We start from the raw sequence: 27,275 nt of genomic DNA, 5'->3' as shown, positions 1-27,275 counted from the left end.
ATATTATGTTCAACTTGGACGAGTTTCATCAATTGCGGACGTAAGTAGAGATCTTTTGTTGGCACATTGCATGCTCAATGAACTTGTGACAATATTGCTCATATTGAATTATAATTAACATAATTTCGAATTGTAGGATGCACATAGATACGCTTAGGCGATCATGCAATAGGGGACGAACAACAGAGGCTCAGTTGGAGACCCAACATTATGACTTGTTCTGCGAGTGGTACCGTGACTACGTAAGAATGATGTGATGTTTACCTTATCACAATTGTCGGAGTTATTTGCGTGCAATTTTTAAAATCAACTAAAGCTAGTAACCGTGCGTTTCCATTGTACGTAATATATTCACAGGTCGATCGATTGGACGAGCGATCCAGGAATGAACTTGGTGACAAATTGGTAATGCATTGTAGAGGGCCGAGGGAGGCAGCAGTCAGATACAATAGATATGTGATTAACGGCAAGCTGTTTCGCACTATTGCATCTGATGCCGGAAAGAGGACTCAGAACAGCGGGGTGTGTGTGCCGACTCTTGATGGCGACACGTACTACGGGAAGTTAACGGAAATAGTTGAGGTTGAGTATTACGACAGGACTAAGTACGTTATGTTTAGGTGTGATTAGGCAGACAACACGAGGGACAAGGGGTACAAGGTGGATGAGTATGGTATAGTACTTGTCAACTTCAAAAACCTTGTCCACACGGGAGAACTGGTTTCTGATGAGCCGTATGTGCTAACTTCACAAGTTGACCAGGTATTTTACGTACAAGATGATAGGTGCCCAGATTGGGCTTGCGCAGTAAGGACCAAGCTTAGAAACATATACGACGTTGGTCAGGTTGAAGGACATCAAGATTCATGTGCCAATTACCACGAGTGTGAGCCTCTTATTTTGCCCAGAAATGTTGATCACGATCTACAAGATCATATCGAATACGTCAGACACGACTTAGATCCAACCGAAGCGTATGTATATTAGTATAATTAATTTTATATTTATGTTTTGATTGGTAGTTGTTCACTACATGCACATTACATCAACATACTTAATTAAGCTGTACATTTGCTAAAATCTGATATATATCTCATGTAGCACTATTATTCATGCATACTTAATGTAGTAAATATTTCATGCATTGTTTAAGAAATTAATTGAGTTTGTGGTGTTTTTTACAGGGTACCATGAGTACAAGGGGGAAGAGGAAAGCACGCAGGGGCTCGTCCGCAGTGCGGCAGTCTACGTCGCCTGGGTCTCCGGCAGGCCAACTTGATGCCAGCGAGCAACAAGACGTTGCTCAGTTTCTTGGGATACAGGAAGGATATCGACCAGTTCTTCCAGGTACGATGGAAGGGGAGACCCCTGTCCATGCTCCATACACTCGGGCAGGCATGGCCCACACCGGGTTTCGGGTTGATTCGTACCCGTACAGCGAGTTACGACAGAGTTATGAGGGCGATGTCGAGCGGCTTTACACCCAGCATAGCGCAGGTACGCCCGACTGTTTTTTTAAAGATTCAAAAGATTGAAAGTTTCTAACTATATTGGTGCAATATCAATTATATTTAACTACAACTACAACTTCATAGAATTCTAAACATTATTAAAAAATACAAAGCAGGTCTGGAGGACGCTGAGACAGAGGCCCAGGAACACATGGTTGGTGGGGCACAGGCCACGGATGACCCGCAGCCCACCAACCCTGCTCCCGACGCCCGGTTAGGCCCTCGGCAGGTCCGGATCATAAGTAAGTGTATATGCTTTAATGTCGTGCATATTTTGGTTTTAATTTACTTGTTACCTAGTATTGAATTCGAAATAACTTACCTTTCTATTTTTTAATTTGTTAGGTACTGATTCTGAAGGAAACACCGTTATTGAGGTGTTTACCATTCTTGATTCGCACAGGCGGCCGAGAGTCCCCCCCGGCAAACGGATCATTTTGGAGTACAATGCATCATGCCAGCCCGTTGGATTTAGTGCCGTGCGGTTCAGACGGATGACCGGAGACATAGTTAGGAGCGGAAATTTCGTCCGAATATCGGACGATTGGTCGAAGGTACCGGACCGTACCAAGGAGGATATTTGGGACGCCTTGATGGTATGTTTTTTAATAATAAGTTAAACACTAGTAATGTATATATGTATATATACGCTCTAAGTTGCAAATATATATGTGTGTTTAGTAAGTAAATGCATATACACATATTTTATTTTATTTTTTAATTTATCAATGTTGAACTTGTGCAGGCATACTTTTTCGTTCCACCCGAGTACAACTTGGAAGCAGTAAAAAATGAAGCATTTAAGGATATGGGCTCCAAGCTGCGGACTTGGAGGCACGATCTTAAAAAAATATGTGCCATTACGGAGGAAGATACGCCGGACACTATACGGGCAAGACTGGGGGGACAGACGCTAGGCGAGTACAATGCCGTCGATCTGGATATCTTATTGGAGAGATGGTGTACCCAGGAGAATAGGGTAGGTCATGAGTTAAATTCTTAGTGTTGTGTACTGTCATTTATTGTAATTGTATTGGTATTAACATATTAAAAGTGTTAACTGTGTAGGAGTATGCGGCGAAAATGAAGAGCTTGCGAGCATTAAATGATTCACCACATTGCACCGGATCAATGAGCTATGCCAGGTTGACACATGAGGAGGTACGTGTGTAATTTATCCTATATATATATATCTAACATTATATCATTTGATATATTTAAAAATAAATGAATTACCTATTTTAAATGCAGGCCGAACGTTTGGGCCATCAACCTACTCGTGCACACAATTATGTCAAGTCACACACGAAGAAGGGCGGTGGATATCCGAATGATATTGTGAAGGAGAGATGTGTATGATATTCACTTTTCATATGTTGTTTTGCTTGTATATTTGATAAATTATTTGCGATTAACAGTTGTGCGACCCACTGACTCAATAATTAATGTGACATTCAGGAAAAGATGAATGAGCTTATACCCACCGACCCTGCAGCATCGTCTAGCATCACAGAGGGAACGGTCAGGTGGGCGCCAAACGACGCATTCGCCTAGGCAATGGGAAATAAGCCTGAGTATGCCGGTAGGGTTCGGATGGCCGGACCAAATATTCTGCCTGTGCGGGGGACCATACACTCATACTATACACCGTCACAGGCACGGTCAGGAAACGTCAGGTACTCCACGATATCACAAGACACACTTGATAGAGCGCTTGACGCGGAGAGGGCGAAGCACAAGGAAGAGATGGATGCGTTGTTGGCCGAGAACAATGCGCGGGTAGCCCAGCAAGTGGCGGAGCAGATGGCTGAGAACAATGCCCGGGTAGCGCGACAGGCAGCTGAACAGGAGGCTGAACGTCAGGCAAGGTTTGACGCCCGTTTTCGCCAACTTGAGGAAATGATCCGGTTTCACACCCCACCAGACAATGCTTCCCCACCCTTTGCGATGGTGCGATCGTCGGTCGACAGTGGATCAGGTACTGACTTTTTTTAATAGTCAATTTAGTTTTATAACTGTCCCTATATATATATTTAGAATTTGGATATGTTGTAGTCATTCTAAATAATTAATGATGTTGTAAATCTTGCTTAAATTTGGTTTATATATCATGGTTGGTTTGGTGATGGATGTGGGTTAGAGTTTTGCTGGTTGAGATAATTATTTAGAGTTATTCATGCACGTATAAATGGATATAACTGCATGGCACGAAGCAATACATGCATATCAATATCATCAAGACCAGTTCTTCATAAACTTAATTTTGTAACTCTAAATATAAATAGATATAAATGCACTCAATGCTAGGGAGGGCGCTTTCCCTTTGTGTTTATCATCTCTTCCATTGAACCCCCAACATTAATAACCTATATGGAAGTTCTATAATTGCAATGGAAAAAAGAAGAAGATCATATGTCTCACATAATTGCCATGGGAAAAACGAAGTTCATTGTCTCATGTCTATATATTATTGATTGCTCTGTGACCATGCATATATATATTGACTTAATTTTTTTCTAATTTTTTTTTTATATCAAAGTTCTGCTAACTTCAACGTTTTACCTATTTTAGTTATATCATTTACTGTGGAATAATTAACAACTGAGTTAGGTGAATATTCGGGCATTTTTCTTTCACTTTACCGACGTGATTGTTTGTATTCGGGCTCAATGATTGTTTGTATTATCATCTACCGTTAGTGGATTTTATTTGTTTGGTGGTTGTTTTATTGGTGAATATTGTTTGTTTTATCATTTGCAGGTAATGGACATCGTCGAGAGGATGCTATGGATGTCAATGATCGCTAGTCTGGTTGAGAATTTGAGGCTATTCACAGTTGTGTATAAGTTGATGTAATTGTATTTGTGTATATTATGTTAGTATGTGACATTTTTGGTCTGTTGAAGTTAGTTTTGGTGGATAGTTTGTGATTGGTGTATATTATGTTATTTGCGTCATTTTGGTGTGTTGAAGTTAGTTTATATATATATTTGTGATTGGTGTATATATATTATGTTATTTGTGTTATTATGGTGTGTTGAAGTTAGTTTTGATGGATAGTTTGTGATTGATGTTAATGGATATGATGTATGTTATTTGATGGAAAAATTGTATATTATTTGCATGGATTTGATGGATAGATTGAATATCAGGTGAACCGTAACACAAAATTCGGGTATAGTCCTGAAATAAATCACAAAAAATATAGGGGGGAGGGAAAAAATTTGGTTCAAAACGAACCAAATTTGCCGACGTGTCAAAAATTGACACGTCAAGAATTACTGACGTGTCAATTTTTGACACGTCAGTAATTCTTGACGTGTTAGTAGTTGACACGTCAGTAATTTCCTGACGTGTCAAAAATTGACACGTCAGTAATTATTGACGTGTCAGTTTTTGACGCGTGAGGAATTTCCTGACGTGTCAATTTTTACACGTCAGAATATTTACTCACGTGTGAATTTTTGACACGTCAGGAAATTGCTGACGTGTCAATTTTTGACACGTCAGGAATTATTTTTGACGTGTTAAATTGAACACGTCAGGAAATTCTTGACGTGTTGGATTTAGCACGTCAGTAATTCCTGACGTGCCAAAAATGACACGTCAGGAATTCCCATTTCCTGACACCCACATTATTCACGACCGAAACACGTTAGGAAAGCCCCGTCAGCAGGATTTACTGACGTGTCAGACGACCTGACACGTCAGTAATCATGAGTCAGCAAAAAATGTGTTTTTTGTAGTGGCCTATTCCTATGAATGGTTATTTATATGAGAATAACGATTCCATTATGAAGATGAATACTTATTCCTTTAAAAATAAGATGAATAGCTATTCATTAAGGAATGAGAAATACTAGAGAGTCAAACAAATGAACCCAAAAAAACTTTCAAACTAACGTGGCAAGGGTTTTTAAATTGAAAAAAAATTCAATTTTCTCTCCCTTGTCTACCACTCACGGTTTGTCACGTTAGTTTGAAAATTTTTTTGGATTCATTTGTTTGGCTCCCTAGCACTTATCTTAAGGAATAGACTGGATTTTTTTTTTTATTTATTTTTTTTTTATAAAAAAAAAACACTAACATTATTTTTTATTTTATTTTGAACTTAAAAATTTAAAAACATGATAAATAAAGTGGGTTGCCGATCACTCCAATGGGGCCACCAACAGAAGAGGGCGGGGGTGGTCGCACCACCCAGTGGCATTTCAGGGTGGCCTCAAATTTGCTTCAGGAGTGGCCGCGGCTAACCCCACCCATTGGTGTGGTCAGTCACCAACTTTATTTTCTAGGTTTTTTATTTTATTTTATTTAAATTTCAGTTGAAAAAAATAAATAAATAATATGGGGTTTTTAATAATTTTGAGTCAATTCTAGTTATTGCATGTGTCTTGTTAATGTTACCAAATCAAAAAATATGAATAACTATTTCATTCCACTATCCCCTATTCTCAGTAATAACTATTACATTTTTTAATGGAATACTCATTTTTCGAAGCAAACGAGGCCGTAATCTCAAACAATTCATTTTATGCTATTTGGTTTAATTTGCATTTTTAAATTACAATTTTTTAAAAATGCAATGACAAACAAACAATTTGATGCCATTTAGTTTAAAAACACATTTTTTATTTATGAAATCACAATGACAAACACATCCGAAGTGGTTGGACGGTCAAAAATTTATTTAGAATAAGGACATTCTTGCAATATGTTGCAATTTAGGCCCCCCCAAAAAAAAAGGGAAAAATCCACATAACCCCCTCAAACTACCACTCAATTGACAATGTCCCTCCCAAACTACTAAAAATTGTCAATGTTCCCCACAATGACGAAATTACCCTTAGTAATTTTTTTTTAAAAAAAAAAAAACCTAAAACTAACAAAAAAAAAAAATCTCCAAACGATGGACAATTTTTTTTTTTTTAAATCAATTTTATAAGAAAAAAATTTTAAAAATTCGATTTTTTTTTAATATAAAAATTGAAAATTTTCGTTTTTTTTTTTTTTTTTTTTTTTAATTTTTGTTTTAAAATTTTATTTAAATAAAAATTTACGTTTAAAAAAATAAAATTTTTGTTTAATAAAATGAAAATTTTTTTTTAAACTAAATAAAAAAATAGTTTTTTTTTTAAAAAAAAATAAAAATTTCCTTTAAAAAAAAAATTAAAAATTTTTGTTTAAAAAAAATTGTTTTTTTTTTTTTTATAAATATTATCTTTAAATTAAATTTTTTTCATTTTTTAAAAAAATCAATTTTTTTTTTTTGAATTTATAAGGGTATTTTTGTTTTATTGAGAAATTTATAGGGGCATTTTTGTCTTATTGCTAGTCTTGAGGGGGACATTGACAATATTTTGGTAGTTTGGAGGAGACATTGTCACAATTGAAAGTTTGGGAGGACATTGTCAATTGGGTGGTAGTTTGAGGGGGGTATGTGGACTTTACCAAAAAAATAAATAAATAAATAAATTGGATATTCTCGGTTGAATCCGTGGGCCTTTCATTTGACTGGAGCAATGCTTAAGGACTACGCAAGATCACGGAGTAGTTATCGTGTACGCAAATCTGCCGACTACTATCCTACAATTTCAACGTTGACCTCACTCTCACCGGCCTCTCATTATACGCCACGTCTTGCTCAAAGTAGCTTCTCTCACCTGGAGTCACAACTGATCGGGCGCCAGCTGGCAACTGCAGAGGATAAAGAAGAGAAGGCTCGTAGACGATTGGGGTCAACGCGGCTCAAAAACTGACAAAGGCCCGCAATCCAACGCGCTAAATTATCCGCGTGCTTGCCAGTCTCTCTCGTCTTATCCTATTTAAACCCACTCATTGATTGATGATCGGCAAGCAGAAGAAGAGGAGATGGCGAAGGTTGGAGGAGTCAGCGAAGTTGGGGGAAGCCAGAACAGCGTGGAGATCGACGGCCTCGCTCGCTACGCCGTCGACGAGCATAACAAGAAACAGGTTCTCTAATTCCTAATGTTCTTTTTCCTTTAATCAAATCTCTGTGTTTAATTGAAATTATTATTGGTGTTTTTTTTTTAAAAAAAAAAAAATTATGACAAAGTTATGATTAAAAGCTTAATTATTGTTTTTGAAATTTTGTAATTAATTTATTATTAGTTTTTATCCATTACACGCGACATTTTTGTTGACAATCTCTCGACACGAAATTATCAAATGCTTTTTGGCCTGTTAAATTAAATAGCGAATTGAAAGGTTGACTTGTATATTCATTGATGGGGTTATTCCAAATGTCGTAGAAAGTGTAAGGAAAAGTCTCTCTTAAGCTAGCTTTTAAGATTGAGAGAGATTCAAGACCTGTGAGAGAGAAAACTTTACCTTTTCAACTAGCTTTTGAAGTTGGGGTTAAGAGAGGTCCAAGACCTCCCAACAATCATATACTCATGTTTTGACTAGACCAAAATCTGACACATAACATGAATTATACTGCTCCAAATTAGTTGGCCATGAAAAATAATTTTTGTGGAGGATGTGGGATTTTTTTTTTTTTTTTTTTAAAGGAAACATGGATTAAAACACAAAAAAAAAAAAAAAAAAAAAAAAAAAAAAATTATAGTGTGAGGAATACAAGTGAACAGTAGAAAATGTGTCATAAAATGTGCAGTCGTCTCAAAAGGAGGATGTGGGCATTATATATGCATGAGGTTTTGGATAATAAGCTTTATTTAGCATAACATTTGTTATATATTATAAGCATGTTGAAATTTTGGGTGTTATTTGTGTTAAATTATATTGTTGTGGTTGGTGGTGTAGAATACGGTTCTGGAGTTTCAGAAGGTGGTGAATGCGAAACAGCAGGTGGTTGCGGGAACTGTGTACTACATAACGCTGGAGGTGAGTGATGGGGGGAAGAAGAAAGTGTATGAGGCCAAGATTTGGGAGAAGCCATGGTTGAACTTCAAGGAGTTGCAGGAATTCAAGCTCATTTCTGATACTCCTTCAGACTCTAGCGCTTAGCTAGGTATTGATCCCAGAACACAGTTGCTCTGTTTTGATTCAAGAGGATATGATTTTCTTGAGGTTTTATTTATTTATTTAGTTTCTTTGCTGTGTTGATGTGTTACCCTTTTGTTGTAGATTTCATCAGATTTCTTTCTTTAGTATTCCTTTTCAGCTACTATTGAAACTGACATTACATCTGCTAATTTGGACTGGAACCAGAAAAGAAAGGAAAAAGAAAAAGAAATAAACTCTTAAGAGAATATTGGAATGACAAATGCTACAAAACCAATCGTGATCTATCTAAATAGAGTGGTGATTTTCATTGACATCAAGGAGTGTCTACTTAGGAGTATAAACTTGGAAGTGCATGTATCATTTCTTTTTAGCCGTAGAATTATCTATGCTTTCCATGTAAGACATAATGTAGTGAGAATGTTCTTCAAATGCCAACTGATATACAAGCGAGGATTCGAACTCAAGATCTCTGACTTATCTCAAAAGTTTAAGCCGATAGATATAGGTGAATTGAATCATTTAATTAAGGTAACCTAGATCTACATTGTCTTGAGTTTAATGAGCAGGGTGAGGACTAAGAAATTAAAATTCTTCTTTTATTTTTTTATTTTTTATTTTGGAGTATTTGGGCCAACAAGTTTATAACACTGATGATGTTTCATTGTATATTCAGGTGACTGAAGATCAGATGTATGTTGCTTTCCTTGCTTCAAGTTGAAATAGAAGTATATCAGAACATTGAAGGCATGTTCCTATTTAAATAAAATGTAAATAAATCCTATCCGAATCAGATTCTTAGCCTTCAGGATCTGGTTGATTCGCCTTTCCATGTGACAATATCTCTGTTGAATATAACAACTTAATGATGTACTGATGAAAAAACAAAACAACTTGTTGATGCATAAATACAGGAAGTAACTCAATCTGGCTTTTCTCTCCCATTGCCTTTTAGTTCAATCTTTCTTTTCCATTCTTTTCCTTTATAATCTCTCAACATGCTGCTGAACAAATTCATTGCAAGAGAGTACACACGTGCTTACATGACTCTTAGATGGCCAAAGATAATTGGATTTTTGTGTTTGGCGGTGAGGCAGCTTCAACGCCAATTGAAGATCCAGAAGTCTTGCATATGCATTGAGGCCCGTTTGGTTTGCGGAATAGATCCTAGAATGGAATGACTATTCCTATGAAATAGTTATTCTTTTGTTTAGTAAGAGTCTATTTCTAGGAATAGTTATTCCTGTTGAAATTACTAATTTTTTATATACATGAATAACTATTTCTCTAAAAATGAGAAGAATAGTTAATCCTGGGAAATGGCAAGGTTTTTAAAAAAACAAAAACAAAACAAAAAATAAAAACCAAAAAATCATTTGGGTGGCCAAGATCACCCCAATGGCCCTTAGGGGTCACCGCGACCACCCTCAGAGGGCTTCGAGTGTGGTTGTAGTCACCCCTGATGTTGCCACCTCTAGAGGGCCACGACGAGGTCCTCTTGGGTGGCGCGGCCACTCCTAGCAATGGGTGGCCGGCCACCACTCACTTAACCATTTTTTTTTTAAAAAAAATTGAGTTTTGAAAAAGTTAGAAATTAAATAGGGTTTTTTAGTAATTTTAGTTCAATTCCAATTATGAAATTAGAAAATTTGAATAATTATTCTATTTCAACCTCTTCCATTTCTAGTAATACTTTTTTTTTGGGAAAAATATAAAAAAGCCCCACAAACTACCAGTCGTTTTCGATTTAGGCCCCTAATGTTCCAAAAGTGATAAAGTAGCCCCCAAAACTACCAAATTATTGCATTTTGGCCACTCCGTTAGTCAAAACCGTCAGTTTGGACGGAAACTGCAAAACGACGTCGTTTGTTACGGGTAAGTTACTACAATGCCCTTTTGAGAAAAATATAAAAAAGCCCCCCAAACTACCAGCCGTTTTCATTTTAGCCCCCTAATGTTCAGAAAGTGATAAAGTAGCCCCCTAACTACCAAACAGTCGCAATTTGACTACTCTGTTAGTTATTACTGTCAAATATGATGGAAAATTCAAAACTACGTCATTTTGACAATGGTAAGTTACTAAAATGCCCTTTTAGAAAAAAAAATTATATTAAAACAAGCACGCTAAACGGCGCCGTTTTGCTTGAAATTAGGGTTTCCTTACACTTACCAAAACGGCGCCGTTTTGATAAGTGTTAGGAATAAAAAGAAAAAACCTTAGACACCACGCAGAAAAAACCCCCAACCCCAGTTTATCTCTCTCCCCCAAACCGCCGACCACCACATCGTTCTATCTCCGGCAACCTTCTCCCTCAAGTGAAAAAAACGCAACGCCCCTCTCTCTCTTTCTCTCAAAACGACTGCCCCTGCCACCACCATCCATCACCGCCGGCCACACCATCCACTAGCTACGAAGTGCCACCGAAAAATTCATACCCATTGTAGAAATCACACAAAAAAATCACGTTGGTAGATAAACAACACCGATTCGACAGCTATACCACGAAATACAATAAAAAGATTGAGTTATAGGTAAGATTTACAGGCTGTTGGAGATAGATGACGTGGTGGCCGGCGATTTTGGGGAGAGAGATAAACTGGGGTTGGGGGTTTTTTCGTGGGTCACCTGCGTGGGGTCTAGGGTTTTTTCTTTTAATTCCTAACACTTACCAAAGTGGCATCATTTTGGTAAGTGTAAGGAAACCCTAATTTCAAGCAAAACGGCGCCGTTTTGCTTGCTTGTTTTAATATGATATTTTTTTTCCAAAAATGGCATTTTGGTAACTTACCATTGCCAAAACGATGTAGTTTTAAATTTTTCATCATATTTGACGGTAATGAATAACGGAGTGGCCAAATTGCAATTGTTTGGTAGTTTGGGGGCTACTTTATCACTTTCTGAATATTAGGGGGCTAAAATGAAAACGGATGGTAGTTTAGAGGGCTTTTTTATATTTTTCCCAAAAAGGCATTGTAGTAACTTACCTGTAACAAACGAAGTCGTTTTGCAGTTTCCGTCCAAACTGACGGTTTTGACTAACGGAGTGGCCAAAATGCAATAGTTTGGTAGTTTAGGGGGCTACTTTATCACTTTTGGAACATTAGGATGCTAAATCGAAAACGGCCGGTAGTTTGGGGGGCTTTTTTATATTTTTCCCTTTTTTTTTTTTTTCTTAATGGAATACCCATTGCTTAGCTTTAATTAAGAGAAATGCTACAGCGTCTACCGTTGTTCTTCTGGCTGAGTTAGCATTTGTTTAAAAAAGAAAATTTTCTTTTTTTTTTTTTTTTTTAAAAAAAAGGGTCATTTTGGCTGGGTGACTTGTTTTATCTATCTCACATTCATTCTCTCTCTCATCTCTCTTCCTCAAAAAAATACATCTCTCTCTTCTCACGAAGATTTATCTCTTCTTCCTCCATAACGCAAAATCTTGCTAAATTTATATCTTTCTATCTCAGTAACTGAAGATCTCTCTTGTGTTTGACAGTGAGGAGGTTTCTCTCCAGATATTCAAAACAATACAAGTAATTGAGTTATAATAATATGTTAAAAAAATAGAGCAAATGTTGACACCATGCTTTGACAATATGAATCAAGCACAAACGAGTATCAAAAAATAGTATCTATTTTTTTCAAATAAGTTAATTAAAAATGGTAACCAATTTCTAAAAGCATAAAACTCAATTACTTCTCTTCTTCACCTAATCTACTATTCCTCATCAAAGTTCCTCGCCATATGTGATTGATCGATACGCTCTGATACCAAATGATATAGACTATTTTGAATTGGTAATAGATTGATTTGGATTATCATGTAGGCTATTACATAAATAGGGAATTCCCCATCAATACTCAAGAGCTACAAATGGAAAAGAATTATTTGACATTGGGTGAAGGGCTTATTAAAACCCCTCTACTATTCTTTCAAATTTCCCCGTTTAGAATCATCCTTAACAATTTTCCCTGCGTTAAAATGCTTGGACATGAATTCAAGATTTTCTTGGTGGTGAATGTTTGGTAATCCTGGTGTAAAAAATTACCACGGACAAAAACAGGCATTATTCTTCTTTAACTTCTCTCTATTTCATTATTTACTTGGATCATAATATTACCTTATTTTCTCCAAGCTACATCGAAACTCACCATCCAACCATCAAATTCTCTGCTCACAAGAGAAACATTAAGTTTTCTTGGCCGAAACGTGCTGACAGATGCACAAGCTTTAGGGTTTCCATATGCTAGAGGAAGAAAATAAGTTTGAAACTGTCAGTAGCAGAAAAGAAGCATATGATTATGATACAAATGTCTAAAGAAAACCAGAAGAACTATGCTTTCAGCCTTGCCTTGGATGGAGTTTGCAGTTTTGTTCATCTTGATATCCCTATTTGCTAACCATCTATCACAAGAAGATCAACCTAATATCTACTTGAATATCTTAAACCAAGAACTTCAAACCTATGCGACATAAGAAAACAGTAAAAAAAAAAAAAAAAGGTTTGAAACTGTCAGTAAGCAGTAAAGAAGAAGAATATAATAAGTTTTGTTCCTAGGATTTCCATATGCTAGAGGAGGAAAACGAGTTTGAAACAATCAGTAAGCAGAAAAGAAGCATATGATACAAATGTCTAAAGAAAACCAAAAGAACTATGCTCTCAGCCTTGCCTAGGATGGTGTTTGCAGTTTTGTTCATCTTTCTATCTTTCTAGCCCTACTTCCTAACTATCTATCACAACAAGCTCCACCAAACATCTACTTGTATATCTTAAAAGAAGAACTACAAACCTATCTCAGTAAGTAACCACAAACACCAGCAACACATGCAATTCAACCTTCTTCATCATAATCTTCCTCATCCTCATCTATCCTTCTACTTAAGTTGGCAAGTTGAATGGGATCAATTGCCATCTTTTCCATGTCAGATACAGACCAGCCAGGGTATTCCTCGTGCTTCGTTTCTGGAATGGGCTCTGCAGATGAACTAGCAGGGGCAGCAGCAGCCCTTTCTGGAATGGGCTCTGCAGATGAACTAGCAGAGGCAGCAGCAAGGGCTGTTGAGTTCCCATCCTCGTTCAAGTCCAGGTTCAAGTCAAAGTTTCGAATTGGCCCCTCTCCACTTTTGTCACCTAGAATGTTTTCCTCCAATTCCTTGGCTTCTGCCCCGTTATCGAGCCTCTCAAGGCTTTGATTGTTCTTGGAAATGTCTGGATCATCTTCAAGCTTCTCAAATTGCGCAGCCATCTCCCTCTCTACCATTCGGCTACCTCGTCCACGACCTCTACCTCTGCCCCTACCCCTTCCTCTACCACTGCTGCTAGTGTGACCTGCCTCATGCTGCAACGTAGGAAAAAATCATCAAACAAATCCTTCTCTGTTAAAACAGAATATGATTAAATTTTGGCTTAAAAGAAGTGTTCCAAGTTACACAAATGCTCCTGTTATATTGTAACACAATCTTACCAAAACCAATATCAGTCGAACTCCTGATCCCTATGGGTTTTTCACAAATTCAAAGTTTCCAACACATTCGTATCCCAACTGATTGATGTTTAGAGAACTGAGGAAGATATGCATATAATTATATGTCCGATTAAACATCCAAATTGAAACATGTTCAAACACCTTAATAGATAAATCAAGAATAATTCTTGCTAACAGAGTTAGAATAAGATACTTAAGACCTCCCTAAGCGCAAAGAACAAGTTTGATGGTGTCAACAAAAGATATAATAACCGGAGTACCAAAGTGCAGTGCAGTATATCTTACCATCCTACTCCTCTTTGACTCATCATCGCTATCATTTTCCTCATCATCAGTAACTTTCCTGATAAATGAAAATATTAACATATTTTAGTCATAAAATGCCTCAAATTTCTTTTATATCAATACGACAATTTTTTTTTTTTTTTTTTTTTGCATTTTTCTAAACCTTTTTTTGGCAACTGAACGATCTTCACCAGCAGCATCAGAACCACCTAAATCAGGAACCTTGCTGATGATATCCCTCAGAAAATCAAAAACATTAAATGTCTGGACACACTGTTTTCTGCAGATATAATGATCAAATTAGAGAACCTCAGATTGACAACTTTAAACAAAGCACAATCAGAATCACGTTTTCTCATAGCAAAGAAATTATCCTATCCTATAATGCATGGACATCTCCTTTTGCTCGTGGATAAGTAAAACAAGTACTTCAATCTGAACCACTCTCTTAATTAATGACCATCAAGGCATCGAGGTGCAACAGTATTTGAAAAAAAAGAGTCAAGAAAGGGTTTGACACTTGCTGAACTGTGAAAAAGTTAATCATCGTCAAAGGCCCAAATAAGATATTTACAACCTAAAAGTTAATAAATGAAAATTTCACTTACAAATGCAAAGAATTCATGGTCTTTGCTCCTCTTTTCAGTGTAATCTCATATGTCCGATCACATAGATCTTGCAGAAATAGTTCCAGAGCTTTAGCTGCAGATTACATTGACCACATGCAATAAGTATCTTAAGTAATAAAGCAACCGTAAAATTATTTGTCAGAAAATAAAATTTTAGCAAAAAAAAAAGAAAAGGTGAAACAAAATCTGTGAACTGCTACCGAAATAATCATTAAAGAAAGGATTAGAAATAAATGAGATATATATAAAAAGAAACAAAAGTGCTACAGACGTTAAAAAAATACTCACAAACTAGAAGAGGCACAGCCATGGCAATCTTCCCAACATCCTCATCAGCTTGCATAATCTTCTTAATCCGAGCCTGTGAAACAATTATATCAATCAGATAACCTAAACAGGTGTAAAAATCCACTGCAATGAAAGAATGCCAACGGTATAGATGAACTGAATATTCAATTAATGAAGCCACACCATGAAGATGTCATAACCACACATCTAGAAAGATAAAGAAGGATAAAATTTAAGCATAAATGAAAAAGTAAAGGCAATAATGAGGATGACAACTGGAGCGAGTCCAAAAGCACTTGTCACCTGCCAAGCACAATGCCAGATCCATGTCAAGTATTACAACGTAGACATGCTACTTTTACACCACCTAAAAGTTTTGGAGATTCAGATTGATGTAAATTTTGTATAATTTCTCTCATGCTGTTCACTGATGTTATAATTTTAATTAATGCGATCAAGTAAGGGTCTTTCCAAGTTAGAGTTACAGATAAACACTGTGGAAGCAAAAGCTTTTGATTAAGTAGATCTTAAAAGATGTATATGACCAATTTTGGAAAGAGGAACAGGAACGATGGTCTCTTGAAACTTGAGCACCAACGATACCTCAAACTGACCACTTTCTTTATCTTAGATCAATTATTCACAAGGAATTTATACATAGTGGAGAAGTATAGCAGAAAACCTATCTAAGTTGAAAGAAAAATTTAAGAACTGCTACAACACCAGTTATTCTCCATAAAACCTAGTGTTTTTTTGAAGCCAATAAAACCTAGTGTTAAACAATAATAAAACAGCAAATTTCTTTAGGGGGAAAAAAAGAAAGTAGCTGAAATGAGGATGTCACAATGAATAAGTGGCAACACAATGAAAGAAAGATAATGAAGCAATTCATTTAAGAGTGGATCATAAGGGGACAAGATGAGTGAAAGACCTAAAATGCAGCAATGTAAAGGAGCAACTGTCAAGTAGAAGCTAAGAAGTGAATAAGAGGAAGGTATGAATATGGAAAAAAAATTATCATAGCAAAATAAGAGGAAGGACCTAAGAAAGGATATACTTCTAGATAAAGCAAAATGTAAAACCAGTCATGAAAGCTAACAGCATACTGATAGGATTATGGTTTAGTTGAATTGACTTGAAGAACAATTATATGTAGAAGAGTTAACATGGATGACAAAGCATAAGATCAGCAGCCTTTTGTTTGATCGATCTAGATGGCTTTTCCCATGCAAGTAGCATCTGAAAATGACTTGTCATGGACCGTCTTGGGGGATTTTCTTTTTTTCTTATCAACATATAATTGGAACTTAGCTGTGTAATTGCAATTCGACCAGTGTGAAGCTTTAGCTTCATTGCAGGCCACAGCTCCCAGCCAACGACCATCAACAGAACTCAAGACGCATAGGAATGAGAAATAAAGGGAGCTGAAATATAGGAATTAGAAATAAAGGGAGCTGAAATATTAAAACAAAAAAAAAAAAAGCAAATAAATATAGAAAAAGAAAGATCATGGACAAACAATCATATTGCCAAGGTCCTTTAGAGGCAACAAACCTCCATTTTTGTGAAAAAGTACTGTCATCAACTTAACAACTAGTTCTTAATGCCCTCTATAACAGGTACAACATTGGTCAATGGTTCCAAACCATGATCTAGAGAATACAAAAAACAGAGAACCAGAGCATTCTCAGTGATACCTAGAGAATACAAAAAGCAGAGAACCAGAGCATTCTCAGTGATACCCACTATGGCTAACTAAAACAGATTACAGAGGGGAAGTTACCAAATTCAACGTTCAGGTTATGTAAGTTTGCTCTGAGGCAAATATTTTATGCATAAATTGCTGGTTAAATTATCAACCCATAGCAATGCAACATACCATCTTAACTCGGGATTTTTTAGAAAAATTACCATAAGAGAACAATGTACAATATTAAATGTCTTTGACTGCTCATAGCTATTTATCAATAAATAGTTGTCTGTGTATCAACAAGAATTCCAACATCAGGAAATTAGCTATGTGAAACCATCTTATTACCATAGCATCAAATATAGAAAAGGGAGTCCAAGTAGGAAAGCAAATGGTTGTGTACGAGAACATAAGTCCTTTAACTATGTTCTTGAAGTTCTCTTCTGGATAAAAAGATTAAATATGAACAAGTAAAATAACTAATGCAGAAAAAAAAAGTTCAAACTAAAATATATAAAGAGCTGATACTTCATAATTTTACTTGTACAGCAGCAAATCTAGAATTCATCCATAAGATAATGGTGATGAGTAAAGGGTGCTGCTGGCTAGAGTTATTTTATAATTTTAATTAGGAGGAGAGAGTTAAAATCTTTTTTTTTTAATAAATAATCGAGATATTATTAAAAGCATAGGGCGCCCCATGTATACAGGAAGTATACAAGCGAAGCCACCTAAAAAAAAAAAGAAAATCATGAAAACTAATCACCAAATGAGAAACATAAGCAGCTGTTCAAAGATGCAAAGTATTGAAAAATAAAGACTTAATCTTCTCCAAAGTCCTCTCGTGATCCTCAAAACACCTATAGTTCCTTTCCCTCCATGAGGAGAAAGCTAAAATCATAAGGCTTAAAGAAATGTGATGATGAAAAAAGTTCTGCATTGGCAAAGCTGATTCATTAGCAGCTACCCTAGAAATCACTGAGCTTTACTGTACCATAAGACAGTAAAGTGTACGCAACTACCATACATTGCATCTTTGAAATTAATAAACTAGCAGGAACTTGATGAGAAATCAAAAGTACAGAGCACTTCTAATAATGGGATTATGGGAGATCCAACCTCAAGTTGCATCAAAGTTTACAATGAGGTAACAGATGCAATCATACATCAATGGCATGATATGTTCACAGGATGGTTATGTCTAACACTAGGCCCTTACTTAGAAATCAAAATAACCTAAGATCTTCCTTCTTTGTCCAAGAAGTCCACAAAGAAAAAACAAATAAGCATTCAAGGAAGCCCAATGTAACACAGATAAACACATACACATGAAGACCTATTGACTGACTCTTCGTAGGGGTCACAAATATTTATAGATATGTATGTATGCCCGCTTAGGCACAAAACACAACAAAGCAATCTCATATTAGATGTAAGATCATTTCAAAAGTTTTCCAATAGGGCAAGCTTGGCATTATCCCTTCATGACACTCCTTGTAGGGGTGAGAAAACTCTCTCTCACCCCCCCAACCTACCTTACTCTAACCTATACTACCTCAGTGACTAGTTACCAACAAGTGGCAGGTTAGTGTCAGTAGGGGATTTTGCACGCCAATGGGAGTTAGTATTGGGGTCAGAAATGATCTGATTGAACCTCCCCTCTCCACACATAAATCAACTCCTGACCCCACCCCTTCCTCCCAAGCAAAAAACAAAAAAAAAAAACTCTAATTCTAAGAACTTAGGAAGAGCCTTTTTTTCTTTTATAAGTAATCGAAAAATCATTAAATGCATAAGGTGCCCTCAGATACACAGAAAGTACACATGAGAAAACAACTAATTAAAAGGAGAAAAAAGAACAAGAAAATCATCATAACTTTTTTTTATAAGTGGTCATATTATAAATAAAGCGCAGATGGGTACAACCTTAGTACACATGGAACATACAAGAAAACCCCTAAGATGAAGAAAAAGAACATAAAGTCAAAAAATCGGCAAATTTGAACCAAATAAGCTATGATATGCTAATATCCTAATATGTAACATTTCACCAGAGTCTTCCGCAACTCTGTCACCAAGGTCTATGCGTCTTCAAAGTACTGAGCATTCCTTTCACGTCAAAGACACTACATTAAACACATCAGAACCAACCTCCATACTTCCTTTGCTATACCACATCCAACCGGACCGCCCCAACTATTCAACAAATCAATGACCCGTCTAGGCATAACCCATTCTCCACCAAACAATGTAAGAATATAACTCCATAGTTCTCTTGCGACTTCACAATGAAGCAATAAGTGGTCAATGGACTCCTCACTCTTCTAACACATGCAACACCACTCAACCACCACAACATTCCTCTTTCTCAAATTATCAAGCATCAAAATTTTCCCTAAACTTAGGAAAAACAACGACTTAATCTCATCCAAAGTCCTTTCACGGTCCTCAAAACTTATGTCATTTATTTCCCTCCATATACACCATAAAAGACACGAAGACATCATCTTTCACACAGTAGCACTTTGAGAAGAAAGGCTGCCGGCAATCCACCAACACGCATATAAGTCGACTACATGTCTAGGCATAACCTAAGACAACCCAAATCGATTGAATACAACATCCCATAAGGCACCGGACAACCTCACAATTGAAAAGAAGATGGTCCACAAACTCCTCATTCCTTTTACACATACACCTCCTATTAACCACGATGACATGTCATTTCCTCATATTGTTTATGGTAAGGATCTTTTAACCAAGCATAAAAGGTTGCCCTCAACGGAATCTTAGACCACCAAACACTCTTCTATGGGAAACAAAAGCCATCATTATGAACCCAGACATCGTAGGACTTATCAACAAACTAACCTCTTTTGGACAGGACCCGCCAAAGCTTGTTTTCATCTTCTCATTCCACTCTAACTGAATACAACACCCTTAAAAAAGGAGGAAAAGACATCCACCTCCTAGCCATGAACCGCTCTAGCAAAGCTTATATTCCACTGAGTGAAGCTACCCGAGAGCTCCAAGTGGGTAACAATAGAAGCATCCTTCACACAAGCAATGCCAAATTCATCTGGAAAAAATTCCTTAAGGGCGAAATCTTCACACCACAGATCATGCCATAAACTAACCTTGAAGCCATCTCCCACCTCAATTCAAGAAGAGCCTTTTAATTCTGTGGAGACTACTTTGCCCTTGCCCATTGCCCCTATAAGCCAGACTGCTCTCATTTGGTCTCTAGTAATTAGCTCCTCTCCTCACAAGTCACTGCTATCACTTTCAGCGTATAAATAGCCTCAATTGCTTTAAACAAAAACAAATTTTTTAACTCTATTGCCCTCCCTCAAAGACCTACTACTCAAGAGTGATGGAGTTGTGCTTGCGCGGCAAGCTCTTCGATGAAATCCTCCCCCAAGGGATTACTCGGACGCGAACCTACCTCGCTTTGCGGGCAGATTGTGAATTGGTTTGTCATGTTATGAGGGTGATGCATAGGGACTTGAAGCCCAAGAATTTCTTGTTGGTGACCAAAGATGAAAAGTATCGAATAAAATCCACATATTTTGTATTGAGGAAGGTTAGTCACAATATGAGTATTCTTCAATCGTGTTTTTTTTACCTTGCTTTTTGCCATTCTATGGGTTTGAACAAGAGATTCTATCTAGCTCCGGTTCATTCACAAGAATTATTGTAGTGTTGCAAGGAATTGAGTTTGATTGGATCGTGTTCGATGAAATGTCAAAGCGGGTTTGTGTTTCTTGGAGTGCAACCAACCAACTGAATCAAAACCAACCGATTGTTACCAGTTTGACTCGTTTTAGTAACTAAGGTTGGTCACCTTGAGATTGACGGTTGGATTCCATCTATTGACATTGTTTGTTGGCCGTCAGAATCTAATAAAAATACCAACCCAAGGGGTCGATGTTCACCCCTAACTATTTAGCAATCAACAATTTTGCACTTAAAGAGACCCACCTTAGTAACTAGACTGCACCTAGGGCACATCAAAAGGGAGAGGAGGGACGCAAGGATGGGATTGTGAAGGTTCCACAACCTTTTGCAAGAGGTGAAATTTATTTTAAAACACACTTAATATGATTAAACACCTTCCACTGGTCCCCTTAGAGTCAACAATTTGGTGACTCGTGTGGACAACCAATCTGGTCATCCGCAATAGAGTGATTTACTTCCATCCCTCTAAGTGGCAGTTTATTGAAAATAAATAACTTTCCGTACAATAGATGCACTTAAATCTCCCACTCAAATCTCTGACGCCTTCGTCAGGGTCCACATCACAATGCAATGCCCCAACGGCCAACACCACATAGTATTATGATATCATTTGTCATGACCTATGGAAGCACTAGCCATATCTGCACTATTACTTCAAAATGACTAGTCAAAGTTATAATTAGTAGGGGTGGCAATTTGTGTTCGAACGTCAGATTCAAGTCGTGTCGAGGCATGAGTATAAAACTATATAGGTCAACTCTAACCCGACCCATTTAATTAAACAAATCAAACCCATCAACTCTAACTCACTAATTTCATGTCGGGTTCATGGGTCGTATCAAAAATTGCCAACCCTAAATGTTGCGTGTTGGGTTCGGGTCGTATTGAGGCATGAGTATAAGACGATATAAATTAACCATAACTCAACCCATTTAATTAAACAGGTTAAACCCCTCAACTCTAACCTGCTAATTTTGCGTTGAGTTCATATAGTGTTTGCATTTTGTTTGCGGATTGCATGAAATTTGTCAATCCAAATAAGTAGATCTCCATGAAACCACTTATAAAGCTCAATCTCAACTAGTAAAGAACCGATGTAGGACTTAATACCCATGAAACACTTTTACAATCTCTCCCGCTAAATTCTTGACATCTTCTTCATGGTCCACATCACATTATAACGCCCCCAAATATCACATAGTGTTACTAGATTGGTCTGCTACCATTTGTGATGACCCAAAAACGTGTTAGCCACATGCATACTATTATCCTACAAAATACTGGTTAAAATAATAATTTGAGGTATCTGAAATCACTTATAAATCTCAGTGTTAGAAACCAATGTGGAACTTACTACCCATGCGACACCTTTACAGTCTTAACTCTTCCAATGAGAGAGTAACTTTTCAACGTGTCGCACTACTATGCTTCCACCATCTTGGGGAACAAGAGCACAGAAACCTCTTAGTAACCTAAATACGACAAAAATTCACCACAACCTGATGCTAACCGGCTATACAACTAACTTTAGGAAGGAAAAAAAAAAACTCCAAGCAAAAAAATCTTGCTCCGTATATTAAACAAAAAATCAGAATCAGATTACCCATTCAATTACATGTAAGAACAGTTTAACTCCCATAACCTGAGTAAACCTTCATATGTATTTATGTGTATACATATTCCACTCAAAAAAGAAAAGAAAGGAAAAACATGGCCATGAAAGCAAAATTAAAATCCTAATAAAAAAACAGAGAGAAAGAGAGAGAGAGAGAGAGAGAGAGAGAGAGGCAGAGAGACTTACAGCTGGGAAACGAGTATCGAGCTTCTTCCTCATGGCGTCAAACTTTGCTGACAAGTCCAATAAACACTCCAAAAGAAAGCAAAAACCAAAACAGAGACACAGAGAGAGAGAGAGAGAGAGAGAGAGAGAGAGAGCAAGCAAAACCCTAACAAAGAGAAAAAGGAACCACCAAATCTCCCTCCTCCAGTCGAGTACTCGCAGAAATACTAAAAAAAGAAAGCAGCGAAAGATCGAAACAGTCCAACAGTGGAGCGCACGAAGACGAAGAAGAAGAAGAAAAAGAAAAAGAATATATTTGTAGAGATTCGCTTTGGCCTGTCGTCTCTCGAACCCCTGTTTCCGGACCCAAAAAGCGTGCCACGATAGATATACTGTCTCTCTCTCTATCTCTACTTTTCCAGTTACCAGTTACCACGTCAGCAATAACTATATTTCATAATTTCTTTTAATTTCTATTAATTCCATTTACTAGGTTAGCCTTGTGCCAACCGTTATCATAAAGAGAGTGAGTAATATGGATGTGAAAATCAATTATTTTTTTTGTGAGCAATAATTTAACGGCTGTAACATCATTAAATTGGACCTTTATCATATAACAACCTCTAAAACAACATTAAAAAAAGGTTTTTGCACACTTTGTCCTATACACAATTTATTTTAAAAATAAGAATAAATAAATAAATAATTGACAAAGGAATAGATGCAAAAATAGCCTCCCGTGTGAGCTTAAATTCTTTGCAGCTCATGGATTAGCAAAGGACGCCATTAAACATATCATAGACATAATGTGGAGGAACGAAATTCCCCCGTGTATCTATGGTATTATAAAGAGATTTTGATTGTATCGTTTTATTGACGAAGTATGGAATAAGATATCCACTTTTCTCAACCAAACAAAAAAAAAAATCATTTTTAATAGGTAAGGCCTAAAAAGTAAAATATTTAATTAAAATAGAAAATGAATTATAGAGTCAGAGTTGAAATCATGACCTTCGACTCATATACTATGTTAGATTATTATTTATCCCAAAAGTTGAATCATGACTTATAGCTCGCTCATATACTATGTTAAATTATTATTTATCCTAAAAGTTTAGAGAAATGCTATGAATACTAAATCTTTTACTAACATAAGCTTACTAAAATGATGTATAGCTTTCATTCATTGGAGAAAAATAAAACAATTAATTAAGAGAAATGTAACGAGTACCAATGAATGAACTACACATCAGTTAAGTAAGCTTGTGTTAGTAAAATATTTAGTACTCGATTTAGTACTCCTACCATTTCTCAAAATTTAAACTGATATGAATAAGTAAATTTAATCATTTTATTAATACTATAACAAGATTATTGAGCCCCTCTAATGTATTTTTTTTATTTACTATAATCTTTCCCCTTCCCTTTTCTTGAATTGCTTAAAATATATATATATGGGGAAAACTTTACAAAATCCTTATGAATTTCAACACATTTTGAAACTACGCCCTAAAGTTAAAAAACTCCCAATTTATGGTATCGAACATTCAATTTTTTGCAATGTATCATATTCGTTAGGATTTTCGTTAAATCTATAATTTTTTTTTCAAAATACCTCTTTTCTATTTAAAAATAAAAAAAAAAATTACAAAAATTCAAGCATTGGTTGGGATTTAATGAAATTTTTAAAAATACCTATGCTTGAATCTTTGCAATTTTTAAAATTTTTTATTAAAAATTAGGGGTATTTTGGAAATTTTGATATATTTAACTGAAAATTCTTACAGATGAGGACATTGCAAAAAATTAAAAGTTCAATATCTTGCAAAAAAAAAAAAAAAAGCCCCAATCAAGAGAATGAAATACAATCAAATTTGCAAGATAACAATTAGCAGTCTCATCACACAAGTATAAACTACAATTTCTACAAAAATAAATCCAGTCAAATTATTGCAGCAAACTTAAAAGGGTTCATAAATTTAATAAATTAATGGACAACAATAATAATATAATAATGATAATATTAACGATATTAACAACATTGGAGGCGTGGTATTTAAAAATTTGGAAGCAAGACTAATTTGGTGGCTCCTTCAACTTGAATTGAACTACTACAATGCATGGAGAAACTGTAGGGATATTCTAGCGGAGGGGATATTAATTTTATGTTATGGACTTAATAATTGTTAAGTTCAAAATGGATTATATGGCTACAAAAATTAGTGGCTATAGAAATTCAGGAAGGTCGGGGGAGGCCTTTCAAGGTTCGTGTTCCTTTCAGAGCCCTTTGCTTTGCTGCTATTAGCAGTCATTTGTGGTCGCTCTTCTTTGTTCATCGGGCCGGGTCATTTATTTGACTAATTTTTTATTGGTTCTTTGGTTTTTGCTTTCTGCAATGATTTCTGGTTGTTAAGGGGCTTATATTAATGTGGGTTGCCTGCCCTTTACTTGTTTTTGCTTATGTTCTAATCTCCCCTTTTTTTCCCTCTCCCATTCTGTATAAAAAAAAAAAAAAAAAAGAAGAAAAACTACTTCCACATAATAATAATTTGAGAGATTATACTTATTTTCTCCAATTACCATCTAATTTGCAATTTTTTTCTTCTTAATTTTTAGGGGTAACTTCACTTTAGACCCCTAAATTACCACACGATTTGACAAGTCCCTTCAAACTTCAAAATCTCTCACTTTGAACTCCCGAACTTTCAATTGCAGTCAATTTGAACCCCCGTCGGATTTTAAATGTTAAAAGTGAGACAATGATGTTTATACCCCTGACTTTTTATAAAATTTCAAATTTACCCTTAATTCCAAATTTAAAAAATAAAAATAAGAACGAAAATCATGGATATTTTGGTTTTTTTAGGCATTTATGTTAGAAGTTAACGACTAAATCTGATGGAGAGGTTCAAATTGACTGCAATTGAAAGTTCAGTAGCTCAAATTGAGAGGTTTTGAAGTTTGGATGCTTGTCAAATCGCTTGGTAATTCAGGAGTTTAAAGTGAAATTACCCCTAATTTTTAAAAGTTGCAATTTACCCTCTAAGCTACTAAACCCTTTTGGTAACACCCTCCAATTATCCTCCCTTTAAATAACTAGGACATCTAAGATACACGCAACATAATTTGCTATGAACTTTTTTTTTTAAAAAAAAAAAAAAATCACCAAATTGACAATGTCCTTCCCCTCTTAAACTAGGAGAAGGATCCTTTCCATTTCAAATGAAATGGAGGGGATCCATTTAGTCAAAATTTATATAAGTTTTGGACAAAAATGTCTTCTTGTGTTTAACTAAATTTGAAATGGAGAAGATCCAAGTTCCTCAAACTACCAAAAAATTGATAATGTCCCCCTTAAGGCCAACAAAAAGACAAAAATAATCATAAAATTTTTGTCAATATGACAAAAATACCTCTATAAATTCGACAAAAAAAAAAAACTTTTAATTTTTTTATTTAACAAAAATGATTTTTTTTTAATATTTTCACTCCATTTTTTTTTTCATTTTTAGTTTTAGCTTTAGTTTTTTTTTTAAAAAAAAAAAAAATTATTAAGTGTATTTTTGTCATATGGAAGACATTGACAATTTTTTGTTGTTTGGTGGGACATTGTCACAATTGAAAGTTTGAGGAGAATATTATCAATTGAATAATAGTTTTAGAAGAGTTTGTGTACTTTTATCTATATATATATATATAACGGACACCACAAAATAACACTAGAGCCCTAGGACATAGACATCATTACATTTATCCTTAGGTATGTACAGCAAGTGTTCAAAATTATTAACCACATTAATTACATATTAAAAGTTAGACAGCACTAACAACATAGCCACAAATACTTTCAGTATTTTTTTTCTCTATTTTTTTAATGGAATGACAAAAATATTAAAATTGCACAATATAACATTCCACAATAAGACATTCTAAAATGAAAATACTCTCTTTTGCTTGAATGAAAAAGTAAATAACATTCATTTCGTAGAAATTATGAAAAAGAGAGATTTCCTTTTTGCATACATTATAGGGCTTTTAAGCATTATAAAATAAAATAGTTTCTCTTTAAAACTTTTATTCGTCGAACATGCTCATGCTATTACCCCATACGACCTAGGGTTGACGTGTCTCATAAGATGTCTTAGCACATCCTTTTTTTTGATATCGAGGAATCTCTATAAGTCAGGGCTCTTTGGACCCACCTCTGTAGAGTAAACATCGGTCCCGTGCATCGCACCCTCGAGAGTTTGCCTACACAGAACTGAATAAATCACTGACTTTTTACTAGGAGGTGTGCTAAGACCAAGGCCTTTACCACGTGGTCTTAGCACATCCTATAGGCACAATATATGCTAAATTGTTAAGTTATATAGGGGAATGCTTCCTTGATCGAGTACCAACGTGTTGCCATGGATGGCTAACTCAATAGAGGAATACTTAGGTGATGATAGCCTAAACCTTCGCCTAACCGTCCTTCAGTGTGGTTGCGTCATGCTATCTTGATTCTTCCGCCAATGCCTCACTTAACCACTGGCGATTAGTCCCCTCATTAGTTGGAATTTTTCTCACTAAACCCTAATTTTTATTTATAATTTACCCCTTTATTTAAATATCCTTACGACAATCTTATCTGGCCTCTCCTCTAAACATCTAGGCTCTAATCCCCCACCCTTTTTTTTCTTTCAAATCGACTTTCAATTGAATCGTCAATCAAATCATTATGTTGCTACTTCAATTGACTGAACACCAACTTCGTTTGATCAAACCCACTATTTATTGTATTTTTTGCACGAAAAAACACAAACAAAACACACCAACTTAAGGGTACAGACACATTGCAAAATTATCATTTATATAGGAGTTGACAGAGCCGGCTTTGAACTTGGGG

The 27,275-nt window shown here is 35.8% G+C and overlaps 4 protein-coding genes across 6 annotated transcripts; 3 read left to right on the top strand and 1 right to left on the bottom strand.

Moving 5' to 3' along the window:
- Positions 1-1,352: 1,352 nt before the first annotated feature.
- LOC148584065 (uncharacterized) lies at positions 1,353-3,065 on the top strand. The gene is made up of 7 exons (XM_088518724.1): positions 1,353-1,497; positions 1,628-1,724; positions 1,915-2,107; positions 2,257-2,490; positions 2,580-2,672; positions 2,763-2,864; positions 2,970-3,065. The coding sequence occupies exons 1-7, from the start codon at positions 1,353-1,355 to the stop codon at positions 3,063-3,065; spliced, it is 960 nt and encodes a 319-aa protein (XP_088374850.1).
- Positions 3,066-3,068: 3 nt separating this feature from the next.
- On the top strand, positions 3,069-4,318 carry LOC148584064 (uncharacterized). Its single transcript, XM_088518723.1, has 2 exons — positions 3,069-3,489; positions 4,272-4,318. Exons 1-2 carry the CDS (start codon positions 3,069-3,071, stop codon positions 4,316-4,318), a joined length of 468 nt encoding a protein of 155 aa, XP_088374849.1.
- A 3,029-nt stretch (positions 4,319-7,347) lies between these two features.
- Positions 7,348-9,442, top strand: LOC132164061 (cysteine proteinase inhibitor). Its single transcript, XM_059574468.2, has 3 exons — positions 7,348-7,484; positions 8,298-8,505; positions 9,175-9,442. Exons 1-2 carry the CDS (start codon positions 7,383-7,385, stop codon positions 8,499-8,501), a joined length of 306 nt encoding a protein of 101 aa, XP_059430451.1. The 5' UTR covers positions 7,348-7,382; the 3' UTR covers positions 8,502-8,505; positions 9,175-9,442.
- Positions 9,443-12,276: 2,834 nt separating this feature from the next.
- On the bottom strand, positions 12,277-22,726 carry LOC132164814 (uncharacterized). 3 transcript variants are annotated; one of them, XM_059575380.2, is made up of 8 exons: positions 22,409-22,726; positions 16,492-16,603; positions 15,180-15,252; positions 14,871-14,964; positions 14,426-14,542; positions 14,263-14,320; positions 12,843-13,830; positions 12,277-12,737 (listed from the first exon to the last, which is right to left on the bottom strand). In XM_059575380.2, exons 3-7 carry the CDS (start codon positions 15,232-15,234, stop codon positions 13,324-13,326), a joined length of 831 nt encoding a protein of 276 aa, XP_059431363.2. In that variant the 5' UTR covers positions 15,235-15,252; positions 16,492-16,603; positions 22,409-22,726; the 3' UTR covers positions 12,277-12,737; positions 12,843-13,323. The 3 variants fall into 3 exon arrangements, with proteins under 3 accessions (XP_059431363.2, XP_088375412.1, XP_059431362.2); XM_088519286.1 differs by lacking the exon at positions 16,492-16,603 and having other exon boundaries at positions 12,277-12,522; positions 12,612-12,737; XM_059575379.2 differs by lacking the exon at positions 16,492-16,603.
- Between the last annotated feature and the right edge of the window lie 4,549 nt (positions 22,727-27,275).

The sequence above is a fragment of the Corylus avellana genome, chromosome 8, assembly GCF_965113065.1.
Source record: "Corylus avellana chromosome 8, dhCorAvel1.hap1.2, whole genome shotgun sequence".
Taxonomy (NCBI): Eukaryota; Viridiplantae; Streptophyta; class Magnoliopsida; order Fagales; family Betulaceae; genus Corylus; species Corylus avellana.
Note: the sequence above shows the minus strand (reverse complement) of the source record. Positions and strands in the feature narration are given on the sequence as shown.